The 24,865-nt window shown below is 45.9% G+C and overlaps 1 protein-coding gene across 3 annotated transcripts in view; it reads right to left on the bottom strand.

Moving 5' to 3' along the window:
* Window positions 1-2,490: 2,490 nt before the first annotated feature.
* Window positions 2,491-24,865, bottom strand: part of LOC147432941 (uncharacterized) — a 37,395-nt gene continuing 15,020 nt past the window's right edge. For all 3 annotated transcript variants that reach the window (XM_086492689.1, XM_086492688.1, XM_086492690.1), the window contains exons 2-5: window positions 3,047-3,469; window positions 2,874-2,966; window positions 2,772-2,797; window positions 2,491-2,693 (exon numbers count right to left, since the gene is read on the bottom strand). In XM_086492689.1, the coding sequence (XP_086348815.1) occupies window positions 2,645-2,693; window positions 2,772-2,797; window positions 2,874-2,966; window positions 3,047-3,463 (585 nt within the window). In that variant the 5' untranslated portion in view covers window positions 3,464-3,469 and the 3' untranslated portion in view covers window positions 2,491-2,644. The remainder of the gene's footprint in view (window positions 2,694-2,771; window positions 2,798-2,873; window positions 2,967-3,046; window positions 3,470-24,865) is intronic.

Here is a 24,865-nt window from a genome sequence, read left to right as displayed (position 1 = left end):
TTGGACTTCAGATGGAGCTTGAAGCTCTCAACAAAATGTAGAGGAGCACAGAGAGAGAGAGAGAGAGAGAGAGAGAGAGAGAGAGAGTTGGCCTTGCTCCGACAATCAAGGTGGTTGAAGCCCTCCTGGTCCGTGCAACACTCTAGCAAGCCAATGCTCACAGTGGCACAGATGGCCTTTGATTGGCAAGGTGGCATGTAAGAGATTGCAGTAGGTACATCTAAAAAATTTTCACCATGCGACACGAGAGTTGCCCATCCAAATGGGAGCAACCCATTGGTCATGAGGGAAGCTTTGCCAGAACATGGTCCTTGAGCTTGCAGAATCTCTCTCTCTCTCTCTCTCTCTCTCTCTCTCTCTCTCTCACACACACACACACACACACACATAGAGAAGCTTTTTGAACACGCGTGTCATGTATAGGGCTTGGATCCTAAGGCTTTTTTTTTTTTTGCCTTAGTTCCTCTCTTGGTTGTCATGTGTTGTGAGATGAGACCCCTAATCTTCTCTCACTTCATCTTCATCATGGAGAGCTACTTCCATGCCATCATGGTTCAACCCTCCTACACTTAAATTTTGTACCATGCCTTCTTCATCATGTAGTGCTTTGTGATGCAAAATAACGCTCTTGGCATTGGAGAGAGAGAGAGAGAGAGAGAATCGGACAACTACTTCAGCAAGCCCTTTGTCATATGTGCTTACTATGAAAACAACTAATTAAGGTCATACGGGCACAACTTAATTAAGATTCTTTTTTTCACACCTTATGAATACCATGTGTCATGGTAAGAGCGAGCGAGACTCACTAGAGCAGGTCACGCGAGCTAGTGAGTTCTAAGAAAAAACTATCAGCAGAAAAACCCACCCTCGACTTTCTTCCAGACACGTGATATTCACATTGCAAGAGCACGTGGTTAGCCCTTGAAGAATTTAAGGGAGTGGTCGTAGGTTCAAGTTATGGCCGCGCCTTTAGTTAAAAAGTACTTGGAACTCTATTTGTTACCCTTGATTGTCTAGGTAGCCTTGGAGGCTGTTTGAAAATGGGGGAAGGGGGGGGGGGAGTGAGCACGACACTAAGTGACACAAGGCATTCAAAGGGGGGGGGGGATAAGGGGATCAACGCCTTGAAGTCCAAGGTGAAATCCCGAGGCAAAAAGGAACTCGGACAAAGAAAAAAATTGCACCTCCTACTTCCCGGTTTTGAATCGAGGACCTCACGGCCCGTGTTTTGTGACACATGGGCTAGCCATTTCACCTGCGCATGCATGTTTTGCCCAATGCACTTTTACAACGCTTTGTTGTTAACTTACAGGCGCTTTCCGGGTTTAAATTGTGGCCAGGTTTAATTCATGGCCGGGTTTAGTTTTTAAGTTCACATCCACTACTACGATCTCCCCGATTTTCGTGCGCAAACTTCCCCTCCCTTCATCCCCTTATCCCCCCCCCTCAAAAAATGACTAAGTAAGACATAGCATTACCGCCCGCGGGGAGGGGGGGGGGGACATGCCATGTGGCGTACACGTAGCACACTTTCATTCAATGTTCCGACTCTCCAATTGTCCACGACTCAGAACTCGGTGTGATGCATGTGTGTGTGTCCAAAGACATCTTGGGTCTCACAAAGCAACTACATAATTGCCCTTGTGATCTTGAATGGATCAAGCCTTGACCGATTCAAAGATCGGACTCTTTCCTCTTCCATTATTGCCGATGTCATAAATTGAGCTCAAATCTAGCACCATGTTGGCAGCTTGGTTCTCTACAGTTGAGAATGCGTCCATCTTCATTTTGCAAGGAAGGTTCTACCACCTCCATTCAATGGCAGCCTGAAGGGAGTGGTTGCTTGTGGCAGCCCCTGCCATTGACGGTCTTGTGCCACCCACCTGCAATGATGGTTTCAATGTGGTGCCCCTATTATATAGATGTTTCGTCCTAGGGCTTCTTTGTATATGTGGTGCAGAAAAGCAGATAGTGAATTCCGGTAGAACTTGTACCAGGCTTAGCCTTTTAGTGGGATTTACATTTTTTATTGAATTCTAGCAATATCTTGGCTATTGGTGTTGACTCGCCTTGAAACATTGTCCATGCATGTGGCAAAGTATGTGACATGGAGAATCATTCATGCATGCCACTTATGGCTAGATTTGTGCACGCTTTCGTTGGCAATAACCGGTGAACTTTTGGTAATATATGGAGTACTTCAAATGTATTATATATCAGATTTTTCCATTGACAGAAAGGATAATGCCAGAATAGGAATAGGTGGAGTAATGCATATTGGTTACTTTTGGGCAAATCAATGCCCCAATACATTCAAATGCAACAAGCTTGGATTATCTGGAAGAAAACACTATTGCTTATAAAGAAGCTGCTACTAGGAGAACTTCCTTCAATACTTGCAAGATTAATAATGCTTTCAAGATAAATCTCCTTCGACCATTTCAAAGAGAATTACCAACATAACCAATTCAAAAAGAACAAGCCAAAACAGAAGAAACATATAGATATTTATTCCAAAAATGATTTACTAAACCGAAGGTATTTTGTAAAATCTTAAAATTATCCGCCTATGGATATGCTGAATGATCAATCCTGAAGACTTGCCATGACATGAGTTTATCCACACCTCAAAACATCTCAACCATCACCACCCCATCGCTCTAGAATGATACTTCTCATGCTCACATGAATGCCTGCAAGACCATTACAACATAGGAAGTTATAACAAGAGCCTAGTAGGTTTTGCAAAAAAATAATTTAGAGCTACTCACAATACATTAAATTTTGTGTTTAGTTCCTGCATAAGACACAAAAACAAAAGACTTAGATGTGCATTAAGATGGCCAGATGGAGCAACATATAACGAAATGCACCTCCATGAAGCTCATATCCAAGTGGATGGCATTCATCCACAAGTATCCCAAAACCTCATCTGTAACATGCCACTCTAACAGAACTACTATGCCCTGTAAACAACCCAATAATAGTCTACTATGAGTTGAAAACAAATCAAGCAATTTGTAAACTCAATTAAAAATTAACGTACCCCTTGTATATGCACATTGACAGCAATGTCAAAGACCTCTCCACTCCATGTCATGCGAGGACACCCCTCATCAATCACCCTCTCGTATATATATCTGCCACTTCCGTCATCCTCTTCATCAACCCTCCTTGGTTCTTCATTGCAACTCAGCTGGCGTTCAATGAAGATCCTTAATTTCAAGAGTGCGTCCTCGATGGCCATCATGCGAGTCTCCCCCTCGCCCCAGAACTCTACAATGGCATGGACCATAGCAAGATATCTAGGCGTCTCCTTCTTTCCTTTGCCTTGGTATGCCTTCACCCTCAACATGTAGGCTTCGTGGCGAAGCTTTGCTAGACCCATGAGGGGTAAAGGGACATCACACATGTGAAACTCCCTATCATCCCCAGTTTGTTGGCCTGATCTGAGGCAAACCATGATGCGCTGTTCACAAGATAATAAGAGTGTGAGTGCATAGTGTCAAGACAAAAGAAAGAGGAATAGCACAAAAGATACGAAGAGAGAGAGAGAGAGAGAGAGAGAGAGAGAGAGTGTGTATGCATGCATATACGTAAGCATGTATGTCCATACGTACGTACGTACGTACAATATGTATGTGTGTGTGTGTATACACACACGTGCACGCAAGCACATAGGTACGATAAGTATGAGATGAAAATATCTGTCTATCCACCAGATATAACCATGTGAAATGGTTGCATATAAAACCTACCATAAAGCCTACTGTGTCAGACAAAAGCACAAGGAGATAGTAAAGCTCTGAAAAGCTCTTTCCTGCAATACTTCTGGAATGATGAGATAAAGGAAAAGTGGGCAACCCTACACCTAAATATAGGTGATAGGCGTGAAGTCTTCTAAAATTGGTCCACTTCCAAGCATGAAGGAAATGCCAAAAGAAAAAAGAAAAAACAAACTACAGGAAAAACATGAAAACGCTACTATGTGACTCAAATAAGCAGTCAGAACCACCCAACAAGCTTCGATAATGCAATCTACATCCCATGCAATGGGTGCTAGAAGATGTGAAGCAGCAAGAGATGATACTCTTACACACGGTCCCATCATTGGCAGGGATACATCATCGAGCTTAAACAATTGAGTGATGGAAGTGCCAAAGACACCAACAAGCTGCTCAAAGGCCACCCCAGCAGGTTGACCACTGCCAACACTTGCAAACACTTCAAGCCAAAGCCACCACTTCAGAGCTGCAGCGTGATCGATGTGCTTCACATGCTATTCTAAGGTACCTTGCCGCACACCTTATGAACAATTCATTTCGACTAGAGGGACAGTGACACAAGTTTGTGTCATGGAAGCAATGTCTCCAACTTAAAAGATTGGCCAGTGGACACAGGGGGTTAGGGTTTCAAAACGGAACCCCACCACCTTACAGATAATGGAGGAGGGGCCTAAACCCTTCCAAAACAAATTGCATAAAACTTGACACGTGGCACACTGTACGGACTGGCCCACATTTTGCGTGATGAAGACGTGGCACTGTACGAACGTCCTGCATTTTGCGGAAGTGCTTTAGGGGCACCAATTTTTGGGTCTATAGCTTTGGGGACAGTGCTTTTCATGTAAGTTTCTTTTGAGCCAAAAGCCACCTGTAAACATTTATAAGTAGAGCCAAGGCCTCAATTCTCGGAGATTAGATTAGGAGCACTGTAGAGAGAGGACCCCCGGACATTGTACCTTGTGAAGTATAGCTAGGTCTATAGCTTTGGGGACAGTGCTTTTCATGTAAGTTTCTTTTGAGCCAGAAGCCACATGTGAACATTTATAAGCAGAGCCAGGGTCTCAATTCTCGGAGATTAGATTAGGACAACTCCAAAGAGAGGACCACTGCACATTGTACCTTGTGAAGTATAACAAAAAAGAAATACCGAGAAGGTGTCACAGGACGGGCACCACGTGCCAATAGAAAAGAACAGACTGAACAGACTTTTAGCACTTCATTAACAATTGAATTGAGAGAGAGAGAGAGAGAGAGAGAGAGAGAGAGAGACGACACGCGATATGGAGTGGCAGAATTCCACCCCAGAGAGTATTGGCCCCAAACCTTGGCGCCCCTTTCGGTATTTCTTTATATTGCATCAACACAATGCAAGCCAATACTCCAGACTCTGCACCTTCTCTAGGAAGCATGCCAGAGAATGAGCCCTAGCCTCATATTTAAAGGCCCTTGGCCTGAAAAGCAGTTACAGTAAAAAGCCTTTAAAACTCAAAAGCTTCTGGTCCAAAAAGTAATGCCAAAAGCTGCCAGCGTAATTTACGAAAATCCGTACAGCCTACCACGTCATCATGCCAGTGCAATTTTTAGAAATCTGCCACATCATCAATTTTGTGTGTGTATAGGTCCTGCTTTTTTTTAATCCCTTTATGTCACTTAGGGTCCCATCGAACAGGTTCCCTATAAGTTGGTAGGACTTCTTCTATTACTTGTTCTTCTTAGGGTTTAGGCCCCTCGGCCACATCTGTAAGTTGGCTCCATTCTTTAGGCTTTGACATGTAAGCAATTTGTTACATCTCCCCTTCTTGAAAGAGAGTAATCGTTCGCGATTACAGTATATCTGCAAAACAACTCAAGTTAGCTCAAAAAAAATTCCGAGGGACAATCAGTTTGCTCTTTTTATTAAGGAGTTAGCTTCTTCTTTTTGCTCTTTTGATCAAGGAGTTAGCTTCTCCTTTCGGTTGTTTTGACAAGGAATTAGCTTCTCCTTTCGGCTGTTTTGATTAAGGAGTTAGCTTCTCCTTTCTCCCGATTGGAACTCTTAATATTCCGGCGTAGTAAAAGTAGCCATCACACCCAGACCGTACTGATCTTCCACGGGTGTCTTGATGCACTAAAATTACATACCCAAGCAATCTCATCCAATTAGGAATTTTCAATAGTTGGCACATCACAATGCAACACAAATGCTTACAAATGCATGTTACAAGACACAACAAACAGCGCCGTTGAGCACTCCCTCGAGACAAACGGTCTGCGGTATGAAGCTACTTAACGACTACCTCGTCACTCCCCCCGCAAATAACCTAAAAAGATCCCGGGCAAGAGCTCAAAGGACTGTACAACCAAACGGTCCCCAGACCGCAGTCTGCATCGCTTGGAGGTTCAAGCATACAACCAAACGCTCCCCAGGCATCGGCGTGCATCGTTCGGAGGTTTTCTAGCATACAACGGAACACTCCCAAGGCATCGGCCTGCGTCGCTCAGAGGTTTTCAAACATACAACGAAACACTCCCTAGGCATCGGCCTGCGTCGTTCTGAGGTTCAAACAATACCAAAACAGTATTTCTCACTTCTCCACCCGGGAGTAAAATCACCAATCATTGAAACCAGTATCAAACCAGAGTCAAACAATTCAATTCGGCACCAAAACAGGTTCAAAACAGATACCATCCATTTCAAACAAATTCCAAACAGGATCACCAAACAAGATCAAACAGAACTCAAACTTAAAAAGCAATCTCGACATTAGTCGAGCTCGAAAAGTCAACTGACTTTCCATCTTGAAACTTGCACCAAAAATTAGGGTTAGGTTCCTTCCATGAGGTCGTAGCCGAGCACAACATGGTCCATCAGCTCTTGGACAGACAGTGTTTCTTTAGCAGCGATGGTAGTCCCAAGAGATAGCAATCACACCGAACCTCCAAGGTCATCTGCTTGTGAAGAGACATCTACTAAGAGATGTCGAGAAATTTCAAGTTATAAACTGCTAGGGTTTCCATGGCAAGCATTTCAAGATATCCCACTCTACCAGAAGTTGCACTCCGAAGGAAGGTGTCAGAAACCATATAACTTCGGACATTTTTATTTTTTCTTGAAAGCTTGTCAAGTACTTAGAGTATGCTGCTTGGTAGCTATCAACATCTGCATGGCATTGCCTCTAAGAAAAACAATGACTCGAAACAAATCTTGGATCCTTCTTTTGCAAGTAGCTTATGCCTTGTAAGACATGAGCGGTAAAAACGGGAGCGCGCACGATGCGCGGTGAAGGGTGGGAGTGGCTAATAAGTCCGGGTTGGAGGGCGAAGATACCTCAAACAATAGCTTTGTCTGCTCTTTTTTTGTAGAACCGGTATGTTAATCCCTCAAACAATAGCTTTGTCTGCTCTTTTGTAAGACCGGTATGCTTTTAGAAAAGCACACACCTGATGCTCTGATACCACTGTCACAGAACAGGCACCACATGCCAATAGAAAAGAACAGACTGAACAGACTTTTAGCACTTCATTAACAATTGAACTGAGAGAGAGAGAGACAACACGCGACACGGAGTGGCGGAATTCCACCCCAGAGAGTATTGGCCCCAAACCATGGCGCCCCTTTCGGTAGTTCTTTATATTGCATCAACACAGTACAAGCCGATACTCCAAACTCTGCACCTTCTCCAGGAAGCATGCCAGGGAATGAGCCCTAGCCTCATATTTAAAGGCCCTTGGCTTGAAAAGCAGTTACAGTAAAAATCCTTTAAAACCCAAAAGCTTCTGGTTTAAAAAGCAATGCCAAAAGCTGCCAACGTAATTTACGGAAATCCGTACAGCCTGCCACATCATCAACCAGCGCAAAACGCAAAAATCCGTACAGCCTGCCACGCCATCATGCCATTGCAATTTTCGAAAATCTGCCACGTCATCAATTTATTTTTTTTTGCAGGTCCTGCTTTATTTTAATCCCTTTGTCACTTGGGGCCCCATCAAACGAGGTCCCCATAAGTTGGTAGGACTTCTTCTGTTACTTGTTCTTCTTAGGGTTTAGGCCCCTCGGCCTTGGCTCTGCTCTTCAATGACTTGACACGTCAGAAGTTTGTGACACTGGAGGTATGGACTTCAAGGTTACTGTTAGTCCCTCGCCGGATCCATCTTGCACACATGCCCTAGTAGCTAGCAGACCCCTTTCTGCCATTTTCCCTTATGGGATTTATTGCAAGGTCGGGGGACTGACTAAGCATATGGATCAGGTAGGCTGGTTTCTAACTTATATAGAGGGGAGCGGGGGTTTCCAGCAATGCAGATCAGCCCCAATCCATGCGCCCTTCCTGCCTAGGGGGGCAATTCCTTTACCCATCGCCAGAGGACAGGAGGGGGGCAGCCCAGCGTTTATGGGCAGCCCTCTCCTCAACGTTTTTTGAGCAGCCAGCATAGCCAGCCATGCCAACATTTTTGGCTGCCAGCCCTGGCGTTTTTTGGCCCATGGAAAGGGCAGCATCTCCACAACGGTGCGGACCAAGGAGAGTAGAGATAGTCAGCCATCTAGAGGGCAGCCATGTAGAGGCCAGCCTTGAGGGTCACTGATCTCTCTCTCCAAATTGAGTTGATGCCAGGACGGGGATCTATGTTGGCGTTTCCAGCCCATGTGGTGTCACGAGGACAGGCACCACATACCAACAGAAAACAACAAATTGAACAACTTTAAGTACTTCAAATAACAACTAAACTGAAAGAGATACACGACACACGAGACGGGGAGTGGCGGAGTTCCACCCCAAGAGAGCATTGGCCCCAAACCCTGGTGCCCCTTTCGGTATTTCTTTATATTGCTTGAACTTAGTACAACGCCAGTACTCCATGCCCTGCACCTCCACGCGGGAGCGTGCCAGAGAATGAGCCGTTGGCTCATATTTAGAGGCCCTTGGCCTCTCAAAAGCAATTTACATGAAAAGCATTTAAGTTCTAAAAGCAACTCGTCCCAAAAGCTATCAGGATTTAGCGCAAATCTGGAAATCCGTACAATCTGCCACGTCAACAGTCAACGCATTTCGCGGAAATCTGTACAGTGCCACGTTGGCATGTCAACACAATTTGCTAAAGTTCGTACAGCCGCTGTCATAAAATAATGACATGGCATGTCCACCCGAATGAGACCTAATGGAAATTGACAGAATCAGCAAGGTAAGTTATTCCAACTGAAGGGGTCCCGTTTGATGAGGCCCAATAGACAAAAGGACTTCTAAATTGCGAAAGAATGCTGACGTAGCAGCGCTGTACAGACAGCCCACAAATCGTGCTGATTGTTGACGTGGCACCTGTAAAGATTTCTGCAATCTGCGCTGCCAGCTTTTGGCACTAGATTTTGGGTCCAAGATGCTTTTCAACTGATTGCTTTTTGGGCTCTGCTTTTGGGGCATCCCTTGTAAGAATAAAAGAGCCCTTGGCGCCTCACACTGCAGAGCATCTGCACGTAGAGTCTGAGAGCAGAGGTCCCTCGGGGTTGTACTTTGAAATGATTCATAATAAAGAAATACCCAAAGGGGAGTCAGACTTTGGGGTCAATACCTTTGAGCACGGAACTACGTTGGACCGTGTCGACTCTCTCTCTCTCTCTCTCTCTCTCTCTCTCTCTCTCTCTCTCTCTCTCTCTCTCTCTCTCTCTCTCTCTCTCAGTTAAGTGATTTTGAAGTTTCGGTTCGCGTGTTGCTATTCATTTCTCGCTTGGAGTGTCCAAATCTGTTACAATTGCTGCCACGTAATCAGTTCTCTATGCAAGGTCTTTTGAGTGTCGTTTCTACTTTATTTAATATCTTTGTGTCACTTGGGCCCCATCGAACGGCGTCCCATAAGTTGGTGGGAACTTCTCTTTAAAAATAGGCCACTCCAGAAGACTTTGCAAGTTGGTAAAACTTCTTCTGCTGCTTTTGTTTCTTCTACTAGGGTTTATTTAGGCCCCTTAGTCGGGATCTACAAGTTGGCTCTGTTCCTCAGTGGCTTAACATGTCAGCAGTTTGTGACATCCTCCCTTCTTAAAAGAAAGTAACCATCTGCAATTGCACTATATCTGTAAAACAACTCAAGTTAGCTCAAAAAAAAAAATCCGAGGGAATAGCCTACAACCACTTCGCCACTTTGTAATCGGTCAACTATATTTGCAAAACTTCTGAGTGTGATTCTACTTTATTTAATATCTTTGTGTCACTTGGGTTCCATCGAACAGCGTCCCACAAGTTGGTGGGAACATCTCTTTAAAAATAGGCCACTCTGGAAGACTTTGCAAGTTGGTAAAACTTCTTCTGCTGCTTCTAGTTCTTTTACTAGGGTTTATTTAGGCCCCTAGGTCAGGATCTACAAGTTGGCTCCGTTCCTCAGTGGCTTAACATGTCAGCAATTTGTGACATCCTCCCTTCTTGAAAGAAAGTAACAATCCGCGATTGCAGCATATCTGCAAAACAACTCAAGTTAGCTCAAAAAAAAAAATCCGAGGGAATAGCCTGCAACCACTTCGCCACTTTGTAATCAGTCAACTACATTTGCAAAACTGGATCTATGGCATACTGATCTACCATATCCTCGAAACTATGGTAATAAATTGTTGAAAAAGCCAAAACTAGTGGCTTGAATGACCGTGCATCTGCCTCCACATTTTTCTGTCCCTGCACATGGACTATCTAAAAAAGAAATTGGGACAAAATGTTTGTCCATCGCATATGCTTGTCTGAAAGTTGTTTCTAGAAGTATCGCAAACTTTGGTGACCTGTGAGCAATGTAAAATCCGCTCCGAGTAAAAAGTGTCGGCATTGAGTAAGAGCAAGGATAACTACCAAAAGCTCTTTCTCATAAATTTGTGCAACCCGGCACTTTGATGAGGAAAAACCTCTTGTGTATTACACAAGAGTTGTGTAATAAAGTTTTGACATAGTGTCACTATCCACCTTTTTCGGGCCATCGCAACATGGAAGAAAGCTAAGCCCGATCATTTGGCTAAGTTGTTTGTCTCACAGATCTTCCGACCACATGACATGCCTCAATCTATAGTTTCAAACAGAGATCCCCATTTTACAAGTTTGTTTTGGAGGGCAATCTCGAAGAATATTGATACACGGGGTTACAATTCTCGTCCTCTTTCCATCCACAAATAGATGGGCAATCAGAGATAGCGAATTCAATAGTTTTGGACTTGGTGAAGTCTTACATCTCTAATCAGAAGGCTCAGTGGGAGAAGTATTTGCCTTTGGTGGAGTTTGCCTACAACAACACAATAAAAACGTCTACAAGGAAGGCAACATTTGAGATTATTGATGTCACGTGCACATTCAACCCTATGTGCATGTGGACACGCTACTTCAGGTCTAGGGTTCAGGTCAGCTTAAGAAGTGTTCTGGCACCTTTGTGAGCCTCTGCGCAGGTCGTGCATGTACAGGCACTTAGAGTAGTTGCATATCCTCTGGTTGCACACAGCATGATCATCAGCATGACATCCAGTACCCATCATGAGCATTCTACAGTGCACAGAACCCATTTTTCCAATTTATCCATTGTTCACTTATTATTTAATAAGTGACTTTTGTTGGAAAACTGGGTAGGGCAAATTTGCTAAGCTACTATAAAAGAAACCTACTGCTAGCACTTTCTGGCAGAAGAAGCAGCACAAGTTCCAGCAACTTGCAGTGCACCTTCTCAACGAGACCGGCAGGAGACCTAGTGTTTTCAGTCAACAGAAGCAAAACAGCCTAGCATTTTCATCAATTGAACAGCCTAGCGTTTTTGCTATAGATCAACCTGGTGTTTCCAGTTTGCAGATTCAGCCTAGCGTTTGCAGATTCCGACATTAGACCAGCCCAAGCATATCAGCGTTTTCAGTTTTCAGCACTTACACACAGCAGACCCAGCCCCTAGCCTCACAGGTCTCACTTACCCGCAGCAGATCCTCGCTGTACTGTCACATCAGCCATCGTTTTCAGACTCTACCCGCTGTCTGCAGTTTTAAGCATCTGTGTTTTCAGTGCAACGTCGTCGCATCGTCGCCATTGCCATCCTCGCGGACACAGTATCAGAGATCAGCAAAAAGTCAGCGTTTTGCAGATTTCAGATTTCAGCCCCTAGCGTTTTCAGATTTCAGCCCGTTCTCGTCATCGTCATCATTGTCGTCGACATCGTCGGCAAGTCCATTGCATCTAGACCATTATATCAGATTTGTGCAATCAATAGCATAGACCTTTGTCGCCATGGAGAGGGAGGCCCTTGGAGGAGAATTTGAGAACCGTCTCGTGTCGTATTCTTCTCTCTCTCTCTCTCTCTCTCTCTCTCTCTCTCTCTCTCTCTCTCTCTCTCAGCACCTTCATTCACAGTAGCATTCACTTTGTTTGTGATCATTCTCTCCCTTCCGTAAGTAAAAGGAACCCTTGAGCAAAGTTCAGAGCACTCATCTTGAGCAAAGTCAACATTCACTTCCATTGCACCTTACAATTGAGGGTGCTAAGAAGGCTCCACCTATTCTAAGCACCAAGGATAATATTTTTAAGGCAGAATAGTATGTTCAGAATCTAGACACTGCTTTTGCAAAGGTGCACGAGGCTCTTGAGAAGTCTCAAGCATGGCTGTAGCGCGAATAATGCGTCGTGCTCTCTACAGTGTGGGTGCCCCTCAGTGCAATGTGCGTGACAATCTCACTCAACCAAATGAAAACTCTCTCAGACAGAATGAAACACAGAAATAACGGATAACAACACAGAAACAATGGATAACAACAGAGACACAACAGCGGACCAGAACATGTGTACTCGACTAGCTCAAAGAACCATGTACAGACTCTGGCGTGGCAGCACACTCCGCTCCAGCCCAGGACTCACAGGTACAAATGCGGTGTCGAGGCTCAGATGTGCAGGGATGGTGAAGCAGTGTTTTGTGTAAGACTCTCTAGACGACTACCTGCAAGCCAATCCCACTGGCCCAGAACGACTACTCATATGTATCACCATAAAGAGCCACCAACGACTCATAAATGTCAACCATGTGGTGACCTGGCCACGAGGTCCACTAGACCACCGTCGGTAGGTACCTGCCACGTGTCACTCCCAAACCAGAGGGTCCGTCCAGTGTGAACCAGACCAAGTGTAACCAACTGTCCAACTGTCTGTCCTGTGAAGTGACACTGTAGCCCTGCTACAGGTTGCCCGCCACAAGACCGCTCACCGTCTTGGTGAGAGGAATACTGAGAAAGCTGTGAAGGAAAACCACTAGGTACTGCTTCCGTAGATCTTTCTTGAAGTAGGTGTTAGCCCCATGTCCATACATACCTCAAAAGTGGAGTTAAAAACACTACACTGCTTGCAATCGCCTTAAGCCTCTAACTAGGCAGGAACCCACCATCCTGCCACGTGTCTCTGCCCAAGTGGAACCGACCAGATCAAAGACCAACTGACCAAAGCCCAACTGCAAACTACTGTTGTGTGAAAGTGAAAGTGACACTGTAGCAGGCTACACTCTTTTTTTTTTTTTTTTTTAACCCTTTTTTTTTACACCTTTTTTTTTTTTTTTTTTTTTTTTTTTGGGCGAGGGCGAGGGACTAGGGATGAGGGACTAGAGACTAGGGGCTAGGGACTAGGGACTAGGGGCTAGGGGCGAGGGGACTATGGGCTAGGGGCTAGAGGCTAGGGGCTAGGGGACAAGGGGAGGCAAGGGCGAGGGTGTAGGTAGGTGGGAGGGGGAGGGCTAGGGCGAGGGGAAGGAGGTAGGTAGGAGGGCTAGGGCGAGGGGGTAGGTAGGTGGGAGGGGGAGGGCGAGGGCGAGGGCGAGGGTTAGGGGGTAGGTAGGGGGGCTAGGGCGAGGGGGTAGGTAGGGGAGAGGGGGAGGGGGAGGGCGAGGGCGAGGGCGAGGGTTAGGGGGTAGGTAGGGGGGCTAGGGCAAGGGGGTAGGTAGGTGAGAGGGGGAGGGCGAGGGGGTAGGTAGGTGGGAGGGCGAGGGTGAGAGGGGCGAGGGTTAGGGGGTAGGTAGGGGGGCTAGGGCGAGGGGGTAGGTAGGGGGCTAGGGTGAGGGGTAAGTAGGTGGGAGGGCGAGGGCGAGGGGGTGAGGGGTAGGGTAAGGCGAGGGGTAATGAGGGGGAGAGGGGGATAGGGTAGATAGGTGCACATAATGAGCACGCAGTTACCATGAGCAATACCGCGATCATGATCTTAGAATTCATCTTGCAGGACGGGCTCTGTGAAGGGAGTTTGCTATACACAAAGGAGAGCTTTGTTCTGGTCGGAGAAGCAGACACCAAAGGTGTTTGTAGAGGAGATTTCTTATTGCTTCTATACTTCTTCATAGGCTCAGGTGGCACATTAGATTGAGTTGCTGTGGAATCATTTGAAGAGGATGTTCCTTCAGGCAAAGAGTGAATAGAGACTCCATAACAAGGCATAGATTTGGTAGCCTCCAACCACTCCAGCAAGTCTTCATCTGACCCATCCGGCGGAGTAGGTTGTTCCAGTTCGGGATTGGACTCCATGGACAGGGAACTATGATGCACCACCGGATCCATTCCACCTTCAAGGCGAATCAGTTGCATTGGGGAGCCAGGGGTTCGTATCCACATTGCATCGTTTCCCCAATCATGTAGTGCTTTCGTGTGTCGTAGCCATGGTCTGCCAATGAGCAATGGGAAGCCGCCTTCTACCTGGGGAAGGCGAACCACCACAAAATCCAAGCTGAATGTGAAATCTTGAACCTGCAGAGGCACCTTTTCTACAATGCCCAAGGGGTAGACAATCCTCTGGTCGGCCAAAGTCACTGTGAATGGGGCAGGCCTAGTGGGCTGGAGACCCAATGCCAGCATGGTGAATTCAGGCATCAGGTTGATACCCGACCCACCATCTACTATGACCCCTGAGAATTCGCGGCTCATAATAGAAACGGTTAGACGCGGACTCCTGTAATCAGTAAGTGAAGCTTCGGGATAGGATATCATGTAGGATTCGGAGGGCTGCACTGGGAGGTGCCCGCCACTAGACCCTGCACCAGGGTACAGAGATTGAATGATGGCAAGGGTGTCACTTCGAAAATTTGCATCAAGTCGAAGCATGTCATACAATGACACACTCTAAAAGGTATTCTTCAATATAGTCTCTGCTGTAGGTTTTTCTCTTGGGATCAGTGTCTTCTCAGTTTCCTTGATCTTTTGTAAGTCAGCAACTGCTTCTAAGAAAGCCCCATCAATATCGGAAAGCATAGTAAAAGATCCTTTCTTAGCACTAGGGGATGGCATGTCAGCTGCTGGAGGAGGTGTAGACATTGGGGAGGAAAGGGCTGTACCTGCTGGAAGATTGAGGCCGAGGGCTGCCCTCTGAGCTCGTGTGAGGACACCAGCTGGCTCCTCTACCAGCTGCAACTTGTCTTGAGAGGCAATCATATGGGCAGAAAGTGGTGGCTTGGGGTTGGTACTAACTGCTATCAAATTGATCTTGGGAAAGGTGAATTCCGGTTGGCTCTGACTTGGGCTCGCAGAGGTAGAGGCGCGTTGTTTAGGACAATCCTTAGTGTAGTGATCCTGAGCCTCAGGGCAAAGTTGGCACGGAGGAGAGCCTTCTGGCAGAGGGCATTTGCTCTGATAATGCCCATACTCTCCACATCTGTAGCATAAAATGGGCCGATTGGAGGGACGGAACGGCAGACGAGGTGGTTGTTGCATGGAGTTTGAGGGTGACGTGTAGAAGCTCTGAGGGGTTGAGGGAGCATTAGCATGATAAAAATTGGGAGATGCGAAGTTGTTGTGCATACCTTGCATAGGAGGTGTTGTCAGCAGAGGTGGCATAGGGTGTTGATGACCATAGGGTGAAACCATGTTGGATGTAGGGGTGTCAACCCTTGTTGAAGGTTGGGGGCGAGGCTCTCTTGTAGTTGCCGCATTCCCTTCAGATAATAGCACTCTTTGTCATCATGGCCAGGCTTCTCGCAGAAATGGCAGTAAGCTCGAAGTCGGCAGTCCTGAGAAGGATGCCTTGGAGATCGACATGAGCTACACCATACCATAGCCTTAGTCTCCTGCTGAGACCTGAGCTCTTCTAGCTCTCTTTTAAGTTGATCATAAGCCTCTTGATGTGGGGGCTTCTCCTGTCTAAGAGAGAAGGATCTCTCCTCTTGAAGAGCTCGCTGTAACTTTAGGGCTTCCAGTTCCCTGCGTAAAGAAGATAAAAGGATCAGAAGGATTGTCCAAAAACACAGAGGGGGTCTCTATGTGAGGGGGGCTGGTGAACAGCTTCCTAGCCCCCTCTATCCTCGTAGCAGCGGCGATGAATTCCTCCAGAGTGGCGTCGGGTCGGAGGCTCTCCCGGAGTTTTTGTTGAGAGGTTTTGGGAAGCGCCTTCTCCACCCACTTCTTAACCATGAATTCACCGGGTTGCTGGGGAAGCTTGGCAACCAGAGACTTGGTTTTGGTCATAAGCTCTGCAAAAGTCTCCTCTGGTTGGAGCACCATGTTGGCCAACTCATCCAACACTTTCTCTTGGTAGTCGCCTGGCCTAAAAGCTGCACAGAACTGTTGTCTTAAGTCTGCCCAAGTTGAAAAATGATTCTCTGCAAACTGGCTGTACCATTTGTCTGCTAAGCCATCCAAGGTTGATGGAAAAAGTACCAGATAAGCATCTTCCCTGTTAAGACCACGTCCTCTACAGAGAGATACGAACCTCCGTGCATGGTCGTCCGCATCTTCCGAGGAGAGTCCTTTGAAGGTGGGGAACTTGATGTTTACCTTGGCCAACACACTAGCCAACGCCTCCATGGCCCCTTGTTGAGCCTGTTGCTCAATAGCCTGCTGTAGCAGAATAGGAGAGAGCTTTGCTGGAGAAGGTGATCTGGAAGATGTGGAACCGGATGAAGGAATGGGGGATGTCGTATATGGAGGTATGGTTGATGAGGTTAATGGACTTCTACTAGATACCACAGGGCATCTTCTGTTATAGTGCTTCAAAGGGCTCAGTAGTGCGCTTTGACGCTCAACTGACCGCCTTGTATGTGTCATGCAGTGAACAACACAGGTCTAAAACCGAACAAGTGAGGATAGTGACTAGACCACCTGGTCCAGGACCAATGACTAGACCACCTAGCTGGCAGGACGAGGAGGACTGGACCAGGGCGAGGACTAGACCAGGACCAAGGACCAAGGACCAGGACCGAGGACCAAGGACCAGGACGAGGAGGGCTGGACCAGGGTGAGGACTAGACCAGGACCAAGGACCAAGGACCAAGGACCAGGACGAGGAGGGCCGGACCAGGGCGAGGACTAGACCAGGACCAAGGACCAAGGACCAGAGACCAGGGACGAGGAAGGCCTAGACCAGGACGAGCACTCGGTGGACCACTGCGAGAGAGGACCAGACCAACAAGGCGAGAGACTAGACCAGCTAGATTAAGCTGAACCAGACCAAACCAGACCAACAGGCTGCACAGGCGAGGCGAAAAAACCAGCTACTCAACAGAGTGAGACTTCAGTTGAGGTCCCACCGTGATCGCCAAAATGAGAGCACCTGTAGCGCGAATAATGCGTCGTGCTCTCTACAGTGTGGGTGCCCCTCAGTGCAATGTGCGTGACAATCTCACTCAACCAAATGAAAACTCTCTCAGACAGAATGAAACACAGAAATAACGGATAACAACACAGAAACAATGGATAACAACAGAGACACAACAGCGGACCAGAACATGTGTACTCGACTAGCTCAAAGAACCATGTACAGACTCTGGCGTGGCAGTACACTCCGCTCCAGCCCAGGACTCACAGGTACAAATGCGGTGTCGAGGCTCAGATGTGCAGGGATGGTGAAGCAGTGTTTTGTGTAAGACTCTCTAGACGACTACCTGCAAGCCAATCCCACTGGCCCAGAACGACTACTCATATGTATCACCATAAAGAGCCACCAACGACTCATAAATGTCAACCATGTGGTGACCTGGCCACGAGGTCCACTAGACCACCGTCGGTAGGTACCTGCCACGTGTCACTCCCAGACCAGAGGGTCCGTCCAGTGTGAACCAGACCAAGTGTAACCAACTGTCCAACTGTCTGTCCTGTGAAGTGACACTGTAGCCTTGCTACAATGGCATAAGGAGGCAACCGACAAGTATCAACGTGACTTGCAGTTGAAGGAAGATGATTGGGTGCTTTTATGATTTGAGAAGGCACGCCAACGGAAACAAAAGGGTAAGGAGCGACTTTTTTCAAAGTTGAGTATGAGGTACTATGGCCCTTTCCACATTCAGGAGAAGATAAATGATATTTTCTTCACATCGAAGTTACCAAATACCAAGATGATTCACAATGCATTTCATGTGAGTCTCTTGAGACCTTTCAAGAGTGAGGTGTCAGTGGACAAGGAGCCAGAGAAGCAACCTGAGGTGGAAGAGATAGAGGAGATTCTCGTTCCAGAACATATCATGGCTCACAAGGAAAGGAAAGTAAAAGGTAAACTGATTCGTCGGTATTTAGTCAAGTTTAAAAACTATTCGGCATTAGATAAGAATTGGATGGAGGAGGACCTAGCAAATACTCCTCAGATTTTAGAGCCTTACCTTGCTGAAATCTGAAAAAGCCAGGCTGATCTATTGAATTCTGAAAACGCTATGCTAATTTGGTACTAGATGGGGAATCCGGTGAGGATTTGCAACCAAAGGATGCGGGTTCTCGCGAGGCTAAGACTGAAAACTGAAAACGCTAGTGGTAGTGGTTGAAAACACTGTTCTTCTTCTTGAGAAAACGCTAGAGCTCTTGCTGAGGTGGTGCCTAACTATTGGGTGTCTGCCTCCTTGTGTCCCTACTTCTTCTGCTTCTATTGAGCGCCCATGGGTTTCTTTTATAGGTTCTTTAGCGATTTGCCCTACCTACTTTTCCAACAAAAGTCACTTATTAATAAATAAGTGAAAAATGTGTACTTTGGCAAAAAGGGTTCTATGCTCTGAAAAATGCTCATGATGGGTACTGAATGTCATGCTAATGATCCTGCTGAGTGCAATTAGAGGGTATGCAACTATTCTAAGTGCCTGGACATGCACGGCCTGTGCATAGGCTCACAAAGGTGCCTGAACACTTCCTAGGCTAACCTGAACCCTAGAACTGGGATAGCTTGTCCACATGCACATAAGGTTAGATGTGCACATGACATCCTCTCCTTTTTAAAGTGAGGTACTGGTACCGAGCTGTATGGCGTCAAGAGAATGCGCCAAACAACTTCTGGAGTCCTGCAAAGAACTCTTCGCTGGTCCACTCTGATGCCTGGGTCGTGCGATACTTGAACTTCATGAAGGTCTGCAATGCTTGCTTCTTTGGGCCGCGCCGAAAGCGACACAAAATGATCTGGTGCGGCTCCAATGCTCCAACCCATGACTATTCCTTCTTTAAGAATCTTCGAGGAGGAAAATTTCTGAATGTAAGGTGCAGCGGAAGTGAATGTTGAACTTTGCTCTCAAGATGAGTGCTCCGAACTGTGCTCAAGGGTTCCTTTTACTTACGGAAGGGAGAGCCTTCCGTTCCTTTAGTGAGAGAGTGCAATGGACACAAACAAAGTGATGAACACTGTGAATGAAGGTACATGAGATTGAGAGATAGAGAGAGAAGAATACGACACGAGAATGTTGTCAAACCCTCCTCCGAAGGCCCCACTCTCTATGGCGAGAGCGGTCTACTATTGATTGCACAAATCTCTACAATGCTTTGAACTTGCCGACGATGTGGACGACAATGAGGACAACGACGAGACGGGTTGAAATCTGAAAACGCTAATGGCTGAAATCTGCATATCTTTATCTGCTGAATTGTGACTATGTCGTTGACGATGGCGATGACGACGATGCAACGACAACGCGCTAAAAGCGCAGATGATTTCAACATCTGCGTTTTCCGGGATGAATCTGCAAACTACGCTGGATCTGACCATGCGACGAGGATCTGCTGCAAGAAGGTGAGATCTGCGAGGTTCGGGGGTTCTATTGCGGAATCTAACTGCTGAAAACTGAAAACGCTGATGCCTATGAGGATCTTGTCGCAATGAATCTGCAAAATGCTAGGAGGTCATGCTGATGCAAAAACGCTAGGGTTGGTTTTTGTCCTGCTGTGGAAACGCTAGTGATCTGCTGCATTTGCCATTGCCAGGGCTGATCTGCAATGCAAAAACACCAGGCTTGGAAATGGCTGAAAAACGCTAGGTCTGCAAGTTGCAAAACGCTAGGTTTGCTTTGGGGAGGGGGGGATTTTGCTGAGAAGGTGCCTGTTGAACTTTGGTTCTTGCTGTCTGTTCTGCCAGAAATGCTAGCGCTAGGGTTTCTTATATACTTGAGGTTCAAAATTGCCATACCCAATTCCCAACAAAAGTCACTTAAAAATACTAAGTGAAAAATATCAAAAATAGGGAAAATAGATCTATGCACTGTAAGAATGCTTTTGATGGGTTCTGACTGTAATCTGATGATTTCTGTCCTGCTGTGGAAACGCTAGTGATCTGCTGCATTTGCCATTGCCAGGGCTGATCTGCAATGCAAAAACACCAGGCTTGGAAATGGCTGAAAAACGCTAGGTCTGCAAGTTGCAAAACGCTAGGTTTGCTTTGGGGGGGGGGGATTTTGCTGAGAAGGTGCCTGTTGAACTTTGGTTCTTGCTGTCTGTTCTGCCAGAAATGCTAGCGCTAGGGTTTCTTATATACTTGAGGTTCAAAATTGCCATACCCAATTCCCAACAAAAGTCACTTAAAAATACTAAGTGAAAAATATCAAAAATAGGGAAAATAGATCTATGCACTGTAAGAATGTGTAAGAATGCTTCTGATGGGTTCTGACTGTAATCTGATGATCATGCTATGTGCAACCAGAGGATATGCATCTACTCTAAGTGTCTGGTCATGCACGGTCTGCGAACAGACTCACAAAAGTGTCAGAACACTTCCTAAGCTAACTGAATTGAACCCATGTCATGAAGTAGCTTGTCCACATACACATAGGGTTAGATATGCACGTGACATCCCCCTCTTTTCAAAGTAAGGTACTGGTACCGAACTGTATGGCGTCGAAGACGATCGCCAACAACGTCTGGAATCCTAGAAAGTACTCTTCGCCGGCCCACTTTGATGGTGAGTCATGCGATACTTGAACTCCATAAAGATCTGCAACGCTTACTTCTTTGGGTTGTGCCGAAAGCGACACAAAGTCATCTGTGGCTCCTTCAATGCTTCAATTTCGTCTATAGTCATGCGTCTACCTTCTTCAAGAATCTCCGAGGATGAAAATTCATGAAACCACTTTCAACACAAAAACATGAACATATCCATTCCATGTAAAGTGACTCGAAAAATTCTAGTCTTCTTTAAAAACTGTGCATGCAATGTAGATGAACATATAGACGGAATGCCAAACCGTTCATCAAGCACACGCAAACAATGGGGTCAAATCTTGATTTTCTGATCTAAATCAATCAACTGTGCAAATCACAATGGAAATGCCGATGCTTGATGCTCAATCCTTCTTGTGCTCTTTCGGATAATGTGTCATGCCAAGGAAGAGACATGGAATGTGAATGCCTTGAATGCAAACATTTCATCTTTCCATGAGTAATCCGCATATATCCGTGCTCATTCATGAGTGAATCGTGCTGAGCGTACAATATGTCATGCATATGAAAAGGGATCACATAAGGACGGTGACTAAAATACAGGAAAGCATCACGAATGAAACACTCGAACAATGCGTGCTGACTAATCATTCGAACACATAATACTTCCTGTGGGGGTTCTTTGGAACTCGACTCGAGAGCCAAGATCGATTCTTCGTGATTGATCGAATCTGCAATGAGGTTAGCTTCACTAGACAAAGTATCAACTAAACCATCATCTTTGTGAACAATCACATCATTATCCTGCAAATCATCATGCTCGTGAATAATCACATCTTGATCATGCAAATCAGCGTGCTTATCATTATCATGCAAATCATCATGCTTATCCTGTGTGTCGTGCTTTGGCGAAGAAAAGACTGAGAGAGTCTCAATCTCCTGATCCTTTGCAATATGTACCTGCACATTAGCAAAAAGTCGGAACAACTCTTGCATGTGTTGGGCTCTCTGTTCGGCCGCCAAGTACGCTTGCTCACGCTCGCGATCCAATTCGGCTCTTCTTTCTTTGTGTTCACGCTTTATAGCTACCCTTCTTTCTTCGTGTTCATGTGCTATGGCTGCCATTCTTTCTTGGTACTTACAATCAATTGTTGCCTTTCTTTCTGTTGTTCTTGCTTCGTGTTCACGATCAAATTTTGCCCTTTCTTTTTTGCATGTCTTGCTCCGTGTTCTAACTTCCTGTCCATCATCATCTTGTCGAAAGCCTCCGTAGGAGTTAGTGCAATCCTTGGCATAGATAAGGAAGGGGGAGGGTAAGAAAAACCTTCTGGTAGGGAAAATTCTTCTTCGCCACTGCCATGCTCACCACCTCCATGCGAAGTATCCATTCCGTTCCGTGTAATGACCATCCACTGAAGTCTTGGGTTCTTAAGTTCACGAGGAACTTGGGGTCTTGTGGGTCTTGGGTTCTTGGGTTCTTGAGGGTCTTGGTTCTTGGGTTCTTGGGGTCTTGAGGTTCTTGAGGGTATTGAGAATCCTGAGGCTCTTCTTTAGCTTGCAATATGTATTAGAGAAGGATCTTCACTTTACCCGAGCTCTTCTCTTTTCCGCGGACGCACCCCTTCGCGGCCTTGCGCTCACACCGAGGTGAGGCTGGACAAGCCCTTCTTACTTGGGTTTCCTATCACTCTTTAAAAACACGATTAGGAATCGACACGCCCAAGTGGACTTGGGATACGTGCGACCGCAACAAGCAAAAAAAATCATGTGATTCTTTCCTTGAGTGATATAGAACACTGTCAAAGCTCTAATACCAATGTAAGGTGCAGCGGAAGTGAATGTTGAACTTTGCTCAAGATGAGTGCACCGAACTGTGCTCAAGGGTTCCTTTTACTTACGGAAGGGAGAGCCTTCCGTTCCTTTAGTGAGAGAGTGCAATGGACACAAACAAAGTGATGAACACTGTGAATGAAGGTACATGAGATTGAGAGATAGAGAGAGAAGAATACGACACCAGAATGTTGTCAAATCCTCCTCCGAAGGCCCCACTCTCTATAGCGAGAGCGGTCTACTATTGATTGCACAAATCTCTACAATGCTTTGAACTTGCCGACAATGTGGACGACAATGAGGACGACGACGAGACGGGCTGAAATCTGAAAACGTTAATGGCTGAAATCTGCATATCTTTATCTGTTGAATTGTGACTCTATGTCGGTGACGATGGCGATGACAACAATGCAACGACGACGCATTGAAAACGCAGATGCTGAAATCTGCGTTTTCCGGGCTGAATCTACAAACTACGCTGGATCTGACCGTACGGCGAAGATCTGCTGCAAGAAGGTGAGATCTGCGAGGTTCGGGCAGTGTTCGGCAAAAATCATGTTTTCAAGCATACAAATTTCCTTTGCTTCAATTTGCAAAGAGGAAATTTTAGAAAATTAAGGGGATTTTTTTTTGTTTTTACACTATTTTTCTCTATTTTGGGGTGGAATTTCTCCTTTCCCCCTTGCCCTCAACCGGCATTTTTGAAATTGGAAACGGCACGATATTAAGCTGAGACACATTTTTCCCAAACACTGGGTTCGGGGGTTCTATTGCGGAATCTGACTGCTGAAAACTGAAAACACTGATGCCTATGAGGGTCTTGTCGCGATGAATCTGCAAAACGCTAGAAGGTCATGCTGATGCAAAAACACTAGGGCTGGTTTCTGTCCTGCGCTGTGGAAACGCTAGTTATCTGCTGTGTCTGCCAATGCCGGGGCTGATCTGCAATTAAAAAAAGTCAGGCTTGGAGATGGCTGAAAAACGCTAGGTCTGCAAGTTGCAAAACACTAGGTTTGCTAGGGGCATCTTGCTGCGAAGGTGCCTGTTGAACCTTGGTTCCTGCTGCCTCTTCTGCCGGAAATGCTAGCGCTAGGGTTTCTTATATACTGGAAGTTCTAAATTGCCCTACCCAGTTTCCAACAAAAGTCGCTTAAAAATAATAAAAGTGAAAAATGTCAAAAACAGATCTATGCGCTGTAAAAAAGCTCCTGATAGGTTCTGACTGTTATCTGATGAACATGGTGTGTGCAACCAAAGGATATGCATCTACTCTAAGTGTCTGGACATGCACGGTCTGCGAACAGACTCACACAAGTGCCAGAACACTCCCTAAGCTAACTAAATTGAACCCATGTCATGAAGGAGCTTATCCACGTACACATAGGGTTAGATGTGCACGTGACATTGAAACCATTTCCAACACAAAACCATAAACATACCCATTCCAAGTAGAGTAGCAGGAAAAACACTATTCTCCTAAATGACTGTGCATGCAATGTAGATGAACAAAGTGACGGAGTGCCAAACCGTTCACCAAACACACGCAAAAAGTGAGATCGAAACTTGACTTTTCGACCTAAACCTATCAACTGTGGCAAATCACAATGGGAATGCCGATGCTTCATGGACAATCTTGCTATTTCTCTTTCTGAGACTGTGTCATGCCAAGAAAGAAACATGTAAAAGCGATTGACAAAACGGACAATCGGGAAACAATCCTTGAATGCAAACTTTTTTTCTTTTCGAGAGTGATCCGCATACATCCATGCTCATCCGTGAGTGAATCATGTGCATTGTACAATATGGCATGCTTGTGAAAAGGGAACACATAAAGACGGTAACGAAAATACTAGAAACCGTCACGAATGAGAAACTCGAACCATGCATGCTGACTAATCATGCGAACACACAATACTTCTTGAGTGGATTCTCTGGACCTTGACTCGAGAGCCAAGATCAGTCTTGCGTGACTGATCGTATCTGTAATGAGGTTAGCTTCACTAAAAACATCATCATTCAAACTATCATCCTTGCGAACAATCACATCTCTATCATGCAAAAAATGTGTATCGTGCTTTGAAGAGGAAAGGACTGAGAGATTTTGCTTCTCATGTTTCTTTTCAAGCTTCGCCTGCACATGAGAAATGAGAGGTCAAGAATGAAGACCCTCCTCACCACGAATGATTATGGGAGAGTCACT

This window comes from Adiantum capillus-veneris, chromosome 20, assembly GCF_014529385.1.
Source record: "Adiantum capillus-veneris isolate H3 chromosome 20, ASM1452938v2, whole genome shotgun sequence".
Taxonomy (NCBI): domain Eukaryota; kingdom Viridiplantae; phylum Streptophyta; class Polypodiopsida; order Polypodiales; family Pteridaceae; genus Adiantum; species Adiantum capillus-veneris.
This window is presented reverse-complemented; position numbering and strand designations above follow the sequence as displayed.